General features: G+C 38.1%; 1 protein-coding gene across 1 annotated transcript; it reads left to right on the top strand.

Annotated features, from left to right (window-relative positions):
* The first annotated feature begins 9,833 nt into the window (after positions 1-9,833).
* Positions 9,834-17,843, top strand: LOC108672113 (transcriptional regulatory protein AlgP-like). Its single transcript, XM_018159738.1, has 2 exons — positions 9,834-10,398; positions 17,512-17,843. The coding sequence occupies exons 1-2, from the start codon at positions 9,834-9,836 to the stop codon at positions 17,841-17,843; spliced, it is 897 nt and encodes a 298-aa protein (XP_018015227.1).
* The last annotated feature ends 972 nt before the right edge of the window (positions 17,844-18,815 follow it).

Below are 18,815 nucleotides of genomic sequence, written 5' to 3'. Positions count from 1 at the left end.
TTATTCATTTTACGCTTTGTTTTTTATACATTTATTGTCTTATTGCCTCGCTTTGGTTGAGGAAGCCGGGTAAACACTCCTGAAAAATGGCTTAATACTTAATGTATTGAACGAAATATCTGGTAATGTTTGAATGCATAATTCAATTATATTATTCAGTATTTTTGGAGATTATGTTTTTAATTGATTTATTTCAGTGATTTGAATTTATGCTCTCAGTTTTTAGGCAGTGAATGAACTTCTAGTTTCAGGAAATATTGTTATAATAGAGAACGTAGCCACAACAGAACATAAGCCATTAGAGTGCATAAGCCATTAGAGTGCATCAGCCACTAGAGTGTATAAGCCATTAGAGTGAATGAGCCATTAGAATGAATAAGCCATTAGAGTGCATGAGCCATTAGAGCCCGCAAGCCATTAGAGTGCATAAGCCATTAAAATCCATAATCCATTAGAGTCCATAATCCATTAGAGTGCATAAGCCATTATAGTGAATAAGCCATTAGAGTGTATAAGCCATTAGAGTGCATAAGCCATTAGAGTGTATAAGCCATTAGAGTGCATAAGCCATTAGAGTGCATAAGCCATTAGAGTGCATAAGCCATTACAGCACATAAGCCATAAGAACGCATTATAAATTAGGCACTACTGTAATAGCTGTAAATCACCGTAGTAAATATTAGCCATTAATTAGAGAGCATCCGCCATTAGAGAACGTAACCATTAGAGAGGAGGTGCATTAGCCATTAGAGAGGAGGAGCATTATAGCCATTAGATAGAATTAACCATTCTATCTTTTGTCCGTTAGACAGCAGAAGCCATTCTGAACTTCATCCATATTGATCAAAAAGTTTTGTTAATTCATCAGAAAAATATTTCATGCCAGACATACTGAGCCAGCGTCCATGCAGTGAACGACTGGACCTAAAACTCGATTATCAACAAATTATAAAATATTACTCCAAATTAATGAAAATTTCTATTGACATAAATGCGCCAAAACGTGGAATTTTTTCATAAAGACGCCATTGTGTTTTGATTTTGACGTCATTTCCACTTTGTAAAATAAAATTTTGTTGTAATTTTTCGAATGATGTACAAGGTTTTGAAATATCGGCGAATAAACGGAAGCTGTCCGTGGAAATTTCACACCATTTCACTTATTGAGCAACGGTGGGAAAAATCCAAGGTCCCCCCTAAGAAATAAAATTTTGCTCGTCCAGCCAGAACTGACGATGAAACTCCAATCAAGTGAACGTGCAAAAAATTTCTCTCCCTGCACGTCTGATTCTTCGATAGGAACGACGAGCGCTAGCGACATCAGGACGGTTGGATGACGAGGCTTGAAATTAGACGATTAAATCAGCACAGAATTTTGGAACTATTGAATATCAAATAAAAAAATCTTGTGTAAAAGTTAAATGCATTTAAGAACTATTTATAAATTATAGGAACTTGTCCAGCCTCATTTACAGTTCTAATTAATCGATGCATATATAGAGATATACTATTATTTAATGGGTAACTATACGCAATGGAATTAGTAATAAAATTGTATAAAATAAATTAACTCTGTTCTTTTAACGAGTGCAAGAACATGCAGTGAAAATCAATAGTTCATTTCGATACAAAATTTCGAGTTCCAAAAGCAGTGAAGGTGAAAAATTTCTGTCACGTCTGATGCGCGTCTGCGAGACGCATGCAAAGAGGGATGAGTGGTCGTGGGGAGGGATGAGTGGTCGTGGGGAGGGATGGGTGGTCGTGGGGAGGGATGAGTGGTCGTGGGGAGGGATGAGTGGACGTGAGAGGGATGAGTTGTCGTGGGGAGGGATGAGTGGTAGTGGGGAGGGATGAGTGGCCGTGGAGAGGAATGAGTGGCCGTGGAGAGGTATAGAATATATCAGATTACAGTATTTAGTGTAAGTCCGTAACTCCGGGGATTGTTCGTTTGTGTGACCAAGGCCTCATTCAAAAGAGTCGTTCAAATACGCACAAAAAGCGTGAAGTGCTGAACGTTTGAGCGTAAAATTAATAAATTAAGTTGTGCAATTGCATGAGATTGTATATGTCTCCTGAGAACCTCATCTCAGTTCCAGATCGAACGAGAATGTCGCAAGCGATGCATAATGGTGCAGGCTACGGCAGAACCCTGGAGATATGTGAGAACTTTCTGCAGTAGATTAGTACCGAGGAAGTTTCTACGACGTCAAGTAAATTAGTTTTTTTATGTTTTGTATGGGCTCAGCCTGCGCATTTATCGAAGTGGACAAATTAGTCGCTAAAATGAATGAGTGTTACTTATAAATATTTGAACTGAGATGGAATTTCATCTTCTTTAATTTAAGTTATTGCTGGAAGTATTTACCACTTCTCAGTACTACTTCCTGCTTCTACTTGTCCATGAGGAGTAAGTTGGTAGTTAATTAACAATGGTTAAAATACAAGCATTTGTTGTGATTTAACTTTATAAGGTGGCTACCTTAAATTGTTGCCGAATTTCGATTTCTTTTCAATTTTCTGGGGCAGCTGCATGTCTATTGCCTTGAATTGGAGAATAGATATGATAATCTGACATTTTATATAATAAAATATTGTTTTGTAGAAGAAAAACTTTTCTTCACCCTATATGAGTTAAATCACAGCTTCGATCAAGGATTCATGGGCTTGTGATTACAGACAGATCATTTATGACGTGATTGAATAAAATATATTAAATATTTCTTGCTTTATGAAAGTTACAACTTGAATGAAGGGCCTTTTTAATTGTCCATTCAAACGAATGAAAAGAAAGATGATATAACCCTAAGAAATCTATAGTTGTACTGTAAACATTACGATGGATCTTGCATAATTTATCCGGAGTTCGTCCGACCTAACGATGCAAGGGCTCGACTCAAAATCAATGGCTGGATCCGCAGTTTATATGCAGCTCAATTAAAGAGAAGTTCTTTCTTCTGTTCCCTCAATATGGCTGTCTCACAGACTTAGTAAAGTGAGACCCTTAAAGTCTCACCTTATTTAATTCTGCCTGTAATATGGAATATAGCATGGGATCCTTTAAATTGTTGAATTCATCAATTACTTCAAATTATTCAGTCAATCCGGTCCTATACATTGTAAAGAACTTAAATCATAAAACATGTTCAGTTAATCGAAACATTTGAATGGATCGAATCCTATGAGTTTAATAAACTAATAAACTTTTTATCAAAAAATAATATAATAAACTTTTTCATCAAAGGAATCCCTTGAATTACATCTAATTTCATTACCAGTTCAATTTTTGATTGAAGTATAACTCACTACATAAACGAGAACAGCGCCGAATTCACAGAAATTTCCGCAAATAATTCTCGAAAAAACACCTTTAACTTAATAACTTTAACTTAATAACTTAAAATGATCGCAGAGGCGAATGTGTCCGTTGATTGCCCGCACAGCAGACACCAGCAAGACGGACTCAAGCCATAACTGCAATAAATTATTTTATGGGGGAACAGAAATGGCTATTTTCTTCAGGTCTGGGGGCTTAACCAACATTTTTGAGTCTCACGTTGAATAATTGGACAGGTCTGCGTGGGCAATACTGGAACACTACACTCAGAGAAATGAGTGAGATTTTGACCAATTAGTGATGAATTTTTCTCCTTGAATTGGTCATTTTAACTCAATTTGACGTGGCAAACGAGCGCATATGAGTACCGCGTCAGCTTCCTGCTCATGCTGTAGCTACTATAACGGGTGTCCCAAAAAAACGATACCCAACTTTGTATGGCTGTAACTCAGAAAGTAATAGAGTTAAAAAAATTTGAAAGGTCAGAATTTATTCCCTATGTTTTTTTCCATCTCTCCACCAAAAATCAGACAGATCGATGTAGCCATAAGCGTTTGATAGAACTTTCAGTGACATGTGCTAAAATCGTGCTTGCGCAAAGTTTTAGTAAGAGCATTTTGCATAATCATTACGTTGTCTTGACATGTTTTCTTTTCGCTGTTTTATTTTTTAGCGCATTTTCTCATTTATGAAAAAATGCACTATTGTGCTCGCCATGTCCGTCTGTCCGTCCGTCCTTCTGCCCGTCTGTCTGTCCGTCCGTGACTTCATGTTTTCGTCGACGAGAAAGTGCGCTCACTCACTGCAGTGAGTACTGAGTTACAGTTTTTGTATCTTTGGTGAGACAAAAACATGGCAATCTTTGGTGAGAGACAATCTTTGGTTTTGAAATTCTCTCTCACCAAAGATTGCCATGATTGTCTCTCACCAAAGATTGTCATGATTGTGTCTCACCAAAGATTTTCATGATTGCCTCTCACCAAAGATTGCCATGATTGTCTCTCACCAAAGATTGTCATGATTGTGTCTCACCAAAGATTGTCATGATTGCCTCTCACCAAAGATTTCCATGTTTTTATCTCACCAAAGATACAAAAAATGGAACTCAGTAATCACTGCAGTGAGTGACAGAGAGCGCATTTTCTCGCCGACGAAAACATGAAGTCACGGACGGACAGACAGACGGACAGACGGACGGACGGACAGACGGACATGGCGAGCACAATAGTGCATTTTTTCATGAATGACAAATGTGCTAAAAATCAAACAGCGAAAAGAAAACATGTCAAGACAACGTAATGATTATGCAAAATGCTCTTACTAAAACTTTGCGCAAGCACGATTTTAGCACATGTCACTGAAAGTTCTATCAAACGCTTATGGCTACATCGATCCGTCTGATTTTTTTGTGGAGAGATGTAGAAAAACATAGGAAACAAATCTTGACCTTCCAAAATTTTTTAACTCTATTACTTTTCGAGTTACAGCCATTCAAAGTTGTTTTTTTGGGACACTCTGTATAGTGCATCATTTTATGCACAATATAACCCATTTATTTTTATATGTGCATCTACATATATGGGTGTATGAAATTCACAGGAAAAGATACTGTGGATTTAACTATAATAAAAATTTTTGTAAAAATAATGACCTATTGAAATTCATGGAAAAATAAAATGGAAGACAAGCAAGTAATTCAAGTTATTCTGACATGAATAGAACATTTTGGAGATACCGTTCAAGACTACAGTTCAATAAAATGCATCGATGGACGATATATATTAATAGAAACAGTTAATTTTTCACTGCTATAAATAAAAAATAAAGGAACAGAACTGTACCTATACCTAGAGAGAATTTTGATAGTTTTTCATAATTGGCCTGCCTTTCCGACCGCCATATTATGCGTAAAATCAAGAACAACGATAAATTGTATTCTGTATATTTTAGAAGATTTTCATACCTCCAGCCTTTATCCTTAAATCAATTCGTTCTTTTTACTCACACCTGTTTTGATCTACACGTCTATCAGCCAGCGTGATGAAATTTATTTGTTTTGAAATGTAGATTTGATGTGTTTATTATCTACATTTCAACGAAATCAAGCGGTTTGATCATCAAAACTCATTAATTCTGCAGTAACATCTTGCATGATGCCGTATTTGTATATCAAGATACATGTTCTTAATAGCTTGGCCATATGGCTCACTTAGCGCCTTTGAAGCCGTATGCAGTACGGAGCTCATAAGGCCTACTGGAAAATACCTCTTAAAATTGGACTTATGCTAATGGACTCCCCATAAAGTCCTGGATAAACTGCTGCTGCTGCGCTTAAGAATTTTACTCAGGCCGTATTGATCCGTTATCGTTGAAGTACGGCAGCCGTGCACGGAATGTCGGGCCTTTCTCATGACTCTTCAGACGTGTGTCGTTATCGTGGCTGTACCACGGTCTCCTCACCAGATGCTTGTCGTTATCGTGGCTGTACCGCGGCCTACTCACCAGATGCTTGTCGTTATCGTGGCTGTACCGCGGCCTACTCACCAGATGCTTGTCGTTATCGTGGCTGTACCGCGGCCTAATCACCAGATGCTTGTCGTTATCGTGGCTGTACCGCGGCCTACTCACCAGATGCTTGTCGTTATCGTGGCTGTACCGCGGCCTAATCACCAGATGCTAATGTGGCTTGTCGTAGGAAAATGATCATTAATACAATTAGAGTTTAGAAACGGATCGTCTTAGGGAAATTGTTTAGGAAAATTTTTTCACACTATTTTCACTTGAAGTCACTGTTGACTACTGAGTGATTGCAATGATTTTTGCTTGATTTGCAGCTGAAATTAATACAGTAATAGTAATATCGGGGTCATTCTTGATGATTTTCTATGTCACATAAGTCTTGATTATCATCATGCCACATTTGTTTGTTCGGCCATTTTGTCTTGTTCGGCCATCTTGGTTTGAACGGTCATCTTGGCCAATCAAACCAATTATTCATTGTCAATTTAAAATGTTTCTCTGAAGGTTAAGATTCGATTATTTATATCTCTTTCATTACTCTGTGAACGCTATAATCTTCATTATTTCGTGTTATAATTTTAATTCATGATTTATGATGCATTCAGGTTTTTTTTAACAGCATTCCCGTAACCGGAGGTATTTAGTGTTTAATTTTTGCAATGGATATTGTAGGAACAATTTTTTTAAAGAGAGAGGGAATGAATGATCAATATAGGTCGTAGAGAGGAATCTAAAATCATAACTAACCTCCAACTACATTGATGGCGCCTGAATTTAATAAATCATGACTCTTTTTACATAGCAAACCTATATGCTATGAGTCCACGGTGTCACCGAGAGCTTGCCTTAAACGCTGAGTCAGCATAAATCAGCTTATGTGTCACAAGGACATGAACCCAATGAACCGAAGAACGTAGCAATAAATACACGAGGTGTTTTAAATACCACGAGCTGAATTCCCAATGTGATTTCTTCCAAAATTGCGTTGGAGATGGACTTGTTCTTTTCTTTTCCGGTTTTTCATACTGTTAATTGAAGAAACTGTTTAGTTATATTACTGTTATAACCTTCATTCTTGTATACTTAAGGTATGAGGTACGACCTGACCGGAGGATTCGAACAAGATGTTTTTTTATTTTGTGTCCATACGATCGGGATGATCTTTCCGGAAGAGGGGAGGAGTCCGGGGTCAATTCACTTGACCTGATAGAGATTGAGGACGAGTCAACATCTGATAGACACGTGATAGATCACTTGATCAAGACCTCAGTAGTGGGCGGAAGCGAAGCTTATAAAAGGTCTAGCAATCTTAAGTAAAGCCCCCAGTAGCTGTTATAAGCACTCCGCGATGTAGCGTGTCGGTAGAGTTCTCCGACCTTATACGGTCGACGCCGTAGCTTATTCCTTTGTATTGTAACTCTGTATTACCACCCCGTATACAAGATACGTTATTTGGACTTATGTGTCTTACTTATCCCTCACTACCTTAGTCACGTAACCCGATCCTTAGGTAAAGCTTAATATAATGAGTTTAATACCATGAGTACAATCTCGGTCATAGGTATTTATGTTATTTTTGCCCATTGACGATTGCTCCAACTAATAAGACTAACGACTATGCAGTTCAATAAGAATAAATATCGTTCTGATTGTATTGCCTACAGGTGATTGTGTCAAATTTGATGCGTGGCAAAGCAGGTGCTGGTGCTGGTAACCTGAACCAGCACCTGTAGCAGGTGCTGGTAATTATCAAGTTCAGCAAATTCCTTCATATGTGTTCATTTTCAGTGACATAAATGGAGAGTCTTCTTATGGCTTTTATATCCGGGCAAATGAATGAAGCCATCAGATTCAATCTGGAGCCTGGCAATAATTAGATGGAAATATATAATCTAAAATATATATTAACACGCTGACTCCGAAGTTGGACACGTTACCACGAAATGTATTTCTCCAGGACGTAGTGGTACATAATTCGGGTTGCCTAAAATCGGCCAAATCCGAGAACAAAAAAGGCCAATGACTCAATATATACTAGTTTATTTGTAGATTCTGCTATAAACATTTCATTTATTTTCTTTTTGCAGTAATTAAAATTTAGTTAGGAAGTACTCCTATCATAAATTTTAGCCGCCAACGCAATTGAGAAAAACTAAATCACGGAATTTGTCCGGAAAAAATGACCGTCTGGCAACCCTATTTAAAGACAGTACAAAAAATGAAATAATAGTACAAGATGAAGCAATCGTAGTCAGCGTGTTAAGTTTTTTTGTATCCTTAAAATATTCCGTATGAGTAGTTAACTTCATCAGGCTCAAGTTTCATGCACACAAAATGAATTTCTTATTTCTTTGCACGGTTAACGTAGCGATGATACGGAGTGCACGGTTTACGTAGCGATGATACGGAGTGCACGGTTAACGTAGCGATGATACGGAGTGCCCGGTTAACGTAGCGATGATACGGAGTGCACGGTTAACGTAGCGATGATACGGAGTGCACGGTTAACGCAGCGATGATACGGAGTGCACGGTTAACGTAGCGATGATACGGAGTGCATGGTTAACGAAGCGATGATACGGAGTGCACGGTTAACGTAGCGATGATACGGAGTGCAAGCCCCCCGTGAATCTTTCCAATTTCGCCGGTTCCCAAGGCCTTTTCACAATTTCTTCAGTGAAAAAAAACACGGTCTATTCTTACCCACAATTTTCAAGAATCACTCGTGAAGCGATCGATTTACCCGCAACTTTAGGAAACTTCTGCCCAATATTCCAAACGGGCGTAGGAGAAAGATGACTTGACAAGGATAACACCCGTATGACATTGTCTTGATTTGTCAAGTGCGGATGATGACAAATGCGGATCTGGCATTGAATTTCAATTTTATTTTTATTACCTTCTGTAAGATTTGAATTATGATTGATTTGTCATTCAAGAACGTTTCGATAATTCTAATGAAGACAATCAACATTATCTATTTCCAAAAATTAGAGTTTTAATTATAAAAAATTAGAAAAATGCATGCTTCGTCATCCAGTGACCAATGGTTGTCATACAAACAGAAATCAAACAAATTTCGAACAGACGCTAACAAGAGTTAAAGGTTGAATTAAGGAGTATTATTTTGTTTTCAGTTTGTTATCATATCAAAGTTCTGTTGACATTGAAGTTAAATAAGTAGCTAATGTTTCCGACTGGCCTCTAGCTGCTTCCATATGCTAGGGATAGCCTTTTATCTCATTGTGCTCGTGATAGGTGAGTATTGGGGAAGTTCTAATAGAATGTTTATATATTTCTCCAGATACTGATGCTGCTTACAAGCAACATGTAATATTGGAAAAGAAATATTGGATAAGCAAGAAAAACATTTATTAACCTTACTCATACTCGACTTATGAGCGTATTTATACTAGTACAATAGATGTAGCCCGGTAATGTTTCATTGCATGCACTAGAATTTCAACGAATTCTTGGGCATCAATATTTATATTGTTTCTTATGTAATTGTTATATAATTATTTATAATACAATTATATAATTATTTGTTGAGGGCCAAGACAAATGCTGCATTGATCAACACATTAGTGACTTCAATAATGATTATAAGCAATGATAATAACGCCACTGTTGTTATATTCGTTGTATTCAAAGATAAAAGTAATTGGAAGTTTGTTGAACATAAAACAGTTTGCCATCACTGAGGTAATTGTGTGGTAACTCAGCTGCTACATTAAACTTGACATGCGATATGTTCAATGAATGTATGTATTAATCCCTGCTAATCTATGTAATAACTATAAAAGTTGTATACAAGCATCACTTCTGCACCAGTAGCACCGAGACGCATAGTAATAGTTTAAAATATACTTTTATACAACCAGTGCACACAATTGTTCAAGTATGGTACAGGTATATTAAATATAACTATTGTATGCAAGTGTTGCATACAAGTGTGTATTAAAATGTTACTGTATGTATGAGTGTTGTTGGTGCGCCGCTGTGTGGTGCGCACGACAGGCGGCAGCGTCGCCTGCTGCGCGGGAGGCATCAGCTGCTCCTCCGCCTGCGTCGCCTGCGCAGAAATCTGCGCTCCTGCAACCTGCCTGCGTCACCTGCGCAGAAATCTGCGCTCCTGCAACCCGCCTGCGTCGCCTGCGCAGAAATCTGCGCTCCTCCCGCCGCCTGCGTCGCCTGCGCAGAAATCTGCGCTCATGCCCCGCCTGCGCAGAAATCTGCGTTCCTCCCCCCGCCTACCTCGCCTGCGCAGAAATTTGCGCTCCTGCCCCCGCCTGCGTCGCCTGCGCTGAAATCTGCGCTCCTGCCCCCGCCTGCGTCGCCTGCGCAGAAATCTGCGCTCCTGCCCCCACCTGCGCAGAAATCTGCGCTCCTGCCTCCGCCTGCCTCACCAGCGCAGAAATCTGCGCTCCTGCCCCCGCCTGCGTCGCCTGCGCAGAAATCTGCGCTCCTGCCCCCGCCTGCGTCGCCTGCGCAGNTGGAGGAGGTTGGTGCAGTGGAGGAGGTTGGTGCAGTGGAGGAGGCTGGTGCAGTGGAGGAGGCTGGTGCAGTGGAGGAGGCTGGTGCAGTGGATCCTGCACTGCTCCACTGCATTTGCTGGTGCAATTTCGAGGTAGAAATACGCTAAAAAAACAAATCCAAAATTTTATTTTTCATAAAATCATTTGAATACTACATCATATTGAGGAAAATTCTCTGGTACTATGTATTTTTAAATTGTTAGGTCATTTTATGACATTTACTTCTGTTCCAAAAGGACAGCGTTTAGTTAGTTAGTGGAGAATTTGATTTCATGCAAATAAATAATCGGAAACTTGTATACGTTTTTTTGTAAATAGGGACAGTTTTCGCATGAGAGTGAAGATTCATGTTATATCACTTTTCTCCTGCATAATGTATGTTTCCAATTATTTTGCAGTTTACTTAATTTTCATAGTACGCTGCTGCGAGATGTAGTCAATTGCATTCTCTACGCCAGCGTTCAAAAATAATTAAGCTTCATTTCGATTAACCGCATCATTTATTCAAATCTATCGAGGTGATCTGTAAATATAATGATATATACTGAACACTTCATGAAAACTGCCTTCATTGTCTTTTTTCGAGGAGTAACTAATTAATTTATTACTCGACACTCTTGCACTTGCAATATAAGAGGTTGGACTAGAGCGATTAGTTCGTACCAAGTGGATAGTGAAAGAAATTAAAAGGAGGCAATCTTCTCAATTGTGTGGGCGTTAGATGTGAGAGAAATGGGCACAGTAGTCTGATACTCTTTCTAATCGCAGCCGGATTGATTTGCTGAACTCCATATATGGGTGAATTGACATCAAATATTTGTACACACATGGAAAAAATCCCGTATAGTAATTATAATTTTTATCAACTTCTAAAGGATATTTAACGAATGATTCTCTTAAGTAGATATTGATTAGCATGACTCAAGCCGGATTTCACATCATCAAGGTCTACGTACACAGGAATACTTTTTCTTCATTAAACCTCTTCAGGTTCAAATTTATCACCGTTCAGAAACGGACTTAAAAACGTGCCGATGAATGGGAATGATGGTGGTGGTGACATACGAAAATTGTTATAAGAATATTAAAAGCGTTCGTTAAAACACAATAAACATTCATAAACATATGATCCTAGAAACGGTTTTATTAGTAAAGTAAAGCCTAAATTAAATAGTAAATTAAGTTCAATGTGTGGATTGCCGATTAGGAATGAACTAACAGGTCGTCTGCCATCTCGAAGATTGGCTTGCCAACGGCGCTTCGCCATCGATATGACTAGTTACGTTACCCACCAAAAATATGTACTCACCGGGATTTATTAATATATTTTCATTAATTGCAGACGGAAGTTCAGCTAGTCACACCATAGTTGGAAAAATCTTGGAATTAAAGAGAAGAATTGAATTGCTGTAGCGAAGGTTCCAGGTCTCTATCATTGAAGTTTTGGTGGTGACCTCGTTGAAGTATACATGTACAGTCATGGTTTATATAGGATCCCCGAAGGATTACCAGATTTTGAAACAAGAACTAACGCAATAGCTACGACTATAAAAAAAATGCGTTGCAACTTATCCACGCGACATTTCTTCTCGCTTCGAATCACCGACATGTGGAACAGCCTCCCTTCCCTAATGACGTCGTTGGCGCTCCGAGTATGAACGCGTTCAAGAACAGACTAGATAAAGCTATGGAAAAATATTTGTTCAGACTTGAAATGCTAAGCCCCACACAAACTCGGTGGAAGTCTAGTAAATATATCAAATTATCGGCAGTTTTGCAAAGATCCGGTCAAATGACCTGTTTTTAGAACTCCTGTGAGCAAGGTACGAAAAATACAAGATTCGGCGACAGGCCACATCAGCGCCGCTGCGCCGACATCACTATGATGTGATATGATATGATATGATATATTTAATTTAATTAGGTATTGGCAACACGAGTTGTTGATAAATATTCATCAACACCTTATTCAAATTTCAACAGATTGTCTCTCGCATCTTGAACATTCATATTTATCACTAGTTATTGGTCTTAAGTCATGACTTACCAATGAAAGATTTCAAAAATTCACCAAATCATTAGAGCGTGATCAGCGTATCCGGACTACGTTCTTAATGAAGTTAGCCATAAAAATTTTTTTTATGCACAACTAACGAAAAATTTGATCCGAAACTAAAAATTTACTCGTCCATTTTACATGAACCCAGTAATGCGATGGTTCTGTTAATTAGCAATAACAGTAGTAATGTTTATAAGTAAAATGCCCTGTGTTCTGTTATTAATTCGCTATTCTGTACAATTAATAATAGCAGCGAGCAATCAATTTTATTGTTATGTTAGCCTACTAATAATTCATGAACACCGTTATTTGATAGAGAAAAACAACTGACATTGTAATTCGCTAGGCATTCACTGGTCCTGAGGCAGAGTATGCAGTACGTGAATAAGTATAATAACGATAGAGTTTGTATGATGTTTCCATGGGATTTATTTCGTTTTCCAGCTCATCCTTGTGTTTTTGCTGCTCATCATGAGCGGGGAATAAATATTTCGTGGGGAGGGATGAGTGGTCGTGGGGAGGGATGAGGGGTCGTGGGGAGGGATGAGTCGTCGTGGAGAGGGATGAGGGGTCGTGGAGAGGTATAATATAAGTTTATATCGGATTACAGTATTTTGTGAGTCCGTAACTCCGGGGATTCTTCGTTTGTGTGCCCAAAACCTCATTCCAAAGATTCGTTCAAATATATACCAAAAGTGTGAAGTGATGCACGTTTGAGCTTAAAATTAGTAAATTAAGTGGTGCAATTGCATGAGATTGTATATATGTCTCCTGAGAATCTCATCTCAGTTTCTGATCGAACGAGAATGTCGCAAGCGATGCATAATGGTGCAGGCTACGGCAGAACTCTGGAGATATGTGAGAACTTTGTGCAGTAGATTAGTACCGAGGAAGTTTCTACGACGTAAAGTAAATTAGTTTTTTATGTTTTGTATGGGCTCAGCCTGCGCATTTATCGAAGTGGACAAATTAGTCGCTAATATGAATGAGTGTTACTTATGAATGTCTGAACTGGGATGGAATTTCATCTTCTTTAATTTCAGTTTTTTCCTGGAAGTATTTACCACTTTTCAGTACTACTTCCTGCTTCTACTTGACCATGAGGAGTAAGTTAATTAACAATGGTTAAAATACAAACATTTGCTGTGATTTAACTTATATATGGTGTCTACCTTATATTGTTGCCGAATTTCGATTTCTTGCCAATTTTCTGAAGAGCTGTCTTTTCACTTTAATTGGAGAATAGATATGATAGTTTGGCATTTTATATACAGAAAATAAAGTTCATTAAAGAGGAAAATATATACCATCTTTTCACCCTATATAAGTTAAATAAATTACAGCTTCGATGACGCCTGTGATTACATGGGCCTGTGATTACAGACAGATCTTTCATGACGTGATTAAAAAAATATATTCAATATTTTTTTCTTATGATAGTCACAACTTAAATGCATGACGGGCTTTTTATTTGTCCATTCAAACGAATACAAAGAAAGGTGCTATAGCCTAAAAGAATCTCAATTTGTACTGTAAACATTACGATGGATCTTGCATAATATGTATATCCGGAGATGGTCCGAGCTCACGTACGATGCAAGGGCTCGTCTCAAAATCAATGGCTGGGTCCGCAGTTTAGATGCAGCTCAATTAAAGAGAAGTTCTTTCTTCTGTTCCCTCAATATGGCTGTCTCACAGACTTATTCTTTAATTTTGATTGAGTTATGGAATACACAATGGGATCCTTTAAATAGTTGAACATATCAATTAATTTAAATTATTTAACCGGTCTTATCCCATAAATTGTAAAAAATTGTAATCATTCAACTTGTTCAGTTAATAGAAACATTTGAATGGATTAATCAGTCGAATCCCTTAAATTGTTTAATAAATTGAATGGAATAAACTTTTCAATCAGAAGAATCCCTGAATCAGAACTAATTTCATTGCAATTCACTACATAAACGTGAACAGCGTCGAATTCAAAAACTTTTCCTCAAATAATTTTCGGAAAAAATAACTTTATGCTCGCAGAGGCGAATGTGGCCGTTCATTGCCCGCACAACAGACATCAGCAAGACGGACTCAAGCCATAACTGCAATAAATTATTTTATGGGGGAACAGAAATGGCTATTTTCTTCAGGTCTGGGGGCTTAACCAACATTTTTGAGTCTCACGTTGAATAATTGGACAGGTCTGCGTGGGCAATAATGGAACACTTCACTCACAGAAATGAGTGAGATTTTGGCCAATTAGTGATGAATTTTTCTCCTTGAATGGGTCATTTGAATTCAATTTGACGTGGCAAACGAGCGTATGAGCGCCGCGTCAGCTCTCTGCTCGTGCTGTGGCTACTATATAGTGCATCATTTTATGCACAATATAACCCATTTATTTTTATCTGTGCATCTACATATATATGGATGGATGAAAGTCACAGGAAAAGATACCTTGCATTTAACTATAATAAAAATTTTGGTAAAAATAATGACCTATTAAAATTCATGAAAAAAATAAAATAAAATCTATGCTTCTGGTCAAAATTGGGAGACATGCAAGTAATTCAAGTTATTCTGCAAAGAAAAAAAAAACGTTTTGGAGCTACCGTTTCAGACGGCGTTCTGTTGGTCTTTTCATTTTCACTCGGATACTGTGTCTATAAGAGAATAAATATACAAGTTGAATGGATAATGATGTGATGACACACTGAAAGCCTCCTATATAGAGTTAGGCAAACAATTAAGTACTTGAGCTCTCTAAAAAGCTCTTACATTGTACGCAACAACAACAAATTGCATCGATTGAAGATACATATTAATAGGAACAATGAATTTTTCACTGGTATAAATAAAAAAATAAGAAACAGAAGTGTACCTATACCCAGAGAGTATTTTAATAGTTTCTTAGAGCATTTTCTCATTTATGGAAAAAAACCCTATTGTGCTCGTCATGTCCGTCCATCCGTCCATTCGTCTGTCCGTCCGTCCGCCTGTCTGTCTGTCCGTGACTTCACGTTTTCGTCGACGAGAAAATGCTCTCTCTGTCACTCACTGCAGTGAGTACTGAGTTATATTTTTTTATTGGTGTACCTTTCCGCCCGGTTTATAATTTTATCGACATCTTTTGACCTGCCCACGACCCCCAAGAGTCGATATGGATAACTTTATGACCTCTGCGTTAAATCAACAACAAAGATTAATTAAAGTCGGTATATTTTAGATTTGCATACCTCCAGGCTTTTAAATCATTTAGTTCTTTATAACCACGTCTGGCCGTTTGAATCTACACGTATAGCAGCCAGTGTAATGAAATTTGTTTTGAAATGTAGATATGATGTGCTTATTATCTACATTTCAACTGACTAAGCGTTTTAATCGTCAAAACTCGTCAATCCTGTAGTAACATCTTGCATGTTGCCATATCAGCATATCAAGATACATCTTCTTACTAGCTTGGCCATATATGGCTCACTTAGCGCCTTTGAAGCCGTATGCAGTACGGAGCTCATAAGGTCTACTGGAAAATACCTCTTAAAATTGGACTTATGCTAATGGACTCCCCATAAAGTCCTAGATAAACTGCTGCTGCTGCGCTTAAGAATTTTACTCCGGCCGTATTGATCCGTTATCGTTGAAGTACGGCAGCCGTGCACGGAATGTCGGGCCTTTCTCGTGACTCTTCTGACGTGTTTCGTCATCGTGGCTGTACCGCGGCCTGCTCACCAGATGCTTGTCGTTATTGTGGCTGTACCGCGGCCTAATCATCAGATGCTTGTCGTTATCGTGGCTGTACCGCGGCCTAATCACCAGATGCTTGTCGTTATCGTGGCTGTACCGCGGCCTCACTTATTGTGGCTTGTTGTAGGAAAATGATCATAAAATACAATTAGAGTTTAGAAACGACACATCTTAGGGAAATTATTTTAGGAAAAAATTTTCACACTATTTTCACTTGAAGTCACTGTTGACTACTGAGTGATTGCAATGATTTTTGCTGGAATTGGAGCTGAAATTAATACAGTAATGGTAATATCTGTGTCATTCTTGTTTATTTTCCATGTCACATAAGTCTTGATTATCATCATGCCACATTGGCTTGTTCAGCCATCTTGGTTTGATCGGCCATGATGGCCGATCATGGGAACACAGTTTAAGGTTGAATTAAGGATTATTATTTTGTTTTCAGTTAGTTATCATATCAAAGTTCTGATGACATCGAAGTTAAAAAAGTAGCTAATATTTCCGACAGGCCTCTAGCTGCTTTCATAGGCTTAGGGATAGCCTTTTGTCTCATTATGCTCGTGATAGGTGAGTATTGGGAAAGTTCTAATAAAATGTTTATATATTTCTCCAGATACTGATGTTGCTTACAAGTAACATGTAATATTGGAAAAGAAAGAAAAACATTTATTAATCTTACTCATACTCGACTTATGAGCGTATTTAAACTAGTACAATAGATGTAGCGCGGTAATGTTTCATTGTATGCACTAGAATTTCAACGAATTCTCTGGCATCAATTTTTATATTGTTTCTTATGTAATTGTTATATAATTATTTATAATATAATTTTATAATTATTTGTTGAGGGCCAAGACAAATGCTGCATTGATCAACACATTAGTGACTTCATTATTAATGATTCTAAGCAATGATGATAACGTCACTGTTGTTATATGCGTTGTATTAAAAATATAAAAGTAATTAGAAATTTGTTGAACATAAAAAAGTAGTTTTTTAAACAGTAGTTGAACATAAAAGTATGCAGATCAAACATCTTACGACTCAGCTGCTACATTAAACTTAACATGCGATATATTCAATGAATGTATGTATTAATCCCTGCTAATCTATGTACAAACCCACCACAATAACTATAAATTTGTATACAAACATCACATCTGCACCAGTAGCACTGAGACGCATTGTAATAGTTTGAAATATACTTTTATACAACCCGTGCTCACAATTGTTCATGTATGGTACAGGTATATTATATACAACTACTGTATGTAAGCGTTGCATACAAGTGTGTATTAAAATGTTACTGTATGTATGAGTGTTGTTGGTGCGCCGCTGTGTGGTGCGCAAGACAGGCGGCGGTGTCGCCTGCGCAGAAATCTGCGCTCCTCTCCCGCCTGCTTCGCCTGCGCAGAAATATACGCTCCTGCCCCCGCCTGCGTCGCCTGCGCGTAAATCTACGCTCCTGCCCCCGCCTGCGTCGCCTGCGCGGAAATCTACGCTCCTCTCCCGCCTGCGTCGCCTGCGCAGAAATCTACGCTCCTCCCCACGCCTGCGTCGCCTGCGCAGAAATCTACGCTCCTCTCCCGCCTGTGTCGCCTGCGCAGAAATCTGCGCTCCTCCCCCCACCCTGTCTCTTATACACATCTAGATGTGTATAAGAGACAAGCGTTTAGTTAGTTAGTGGAGAATTTGATTTCATGCAAATAAATAATCGGAAACTTGTATACGTTTTTTTGTAAATAGGGACAGTTTTCGCATGAGAGTGAAGATTCATGTTATATCACTTTTCTCCTGCATAATGTATGTTTCCAATTATTTTGCAGTTTACTTAATTTTCATAGTACGCTGCTGCGAGATGCAGTCAATTGCATTCTCTACGCCAGCGTTCAAAAATAATTAAGCTTCATTTCGATTAACCGCATCATTAATTCAAATTTATCGAGGTGATCTGTAAATATAATGATATATACTGAACATTTCATGAAAACTGCCTTCATTGTCTTTTTTCGAGGAGTAACTAATTAATTTATTACTCGACACTCATGCACTCGCAATGTAGGAGGTTGGACTAGAGCGATTAGTCCGTACCAAGTGGATGGCGAAAGAAATGAAAAGGAGGCAATCTTCTCAATTATGTGGGCGTTAGATGTGAGAGAAATGGGCACAGTAGTCCGATACTCTTTCTAATTGCAGCCGGATTGATTTGCTGAACTCCATATATGGGTGAATTGACATCAAATATTTGTACACACATGGAAAAAATCCCGTATAGTAATTATAAGTTTTATCAACTTCTAAAGGATATTTAACGAATGATTCTCTTAAGTAGATATTGATTAGCAGGACTCAAGCCGGATTTCTCATCATCAAGGTCTACGTCCACAGGAATACTTTTTTGTCATTAAACCTCTTCAGGTTCAAATTTATCACCGTTCAGAAACGGACTTAAAAACGTGCCGATGAATGGGAATGATGGTGGTGGTGACATACGAAAATTGTTATAAGAATATTAAAAGCGTTCGTTGAAACACAATAAACATTCATAAACATATGATCCTAGAAACGGTTTTATTAGTCAAGTAAAGCCTAAATTAAATAGTAAATTAAGTTCAATGTGTGG

The sequence above is a fragment of the Hyalella azteca genome, unplaced genomic scaffold (assembly GCF_000764305.2).
Source record: "Hyalella azteca isolate HAZT.00-mixed unplaced genomic scaffold, Hazt_2.0.2 contig10292, whole genome shotgun sequence".
Taxonomy (NCBI): Eukaryota; Metazoa; Arthropoda; class Malacostraca; order Amphipoda; family Hyalellidae; genus Hyalella; species Hyalella azteca.
The sequence above is the reverse complement of the archived record's forward strand: the minus strand, read 5'-3'. Positions and strand labels throughout refer to the sequence as shown.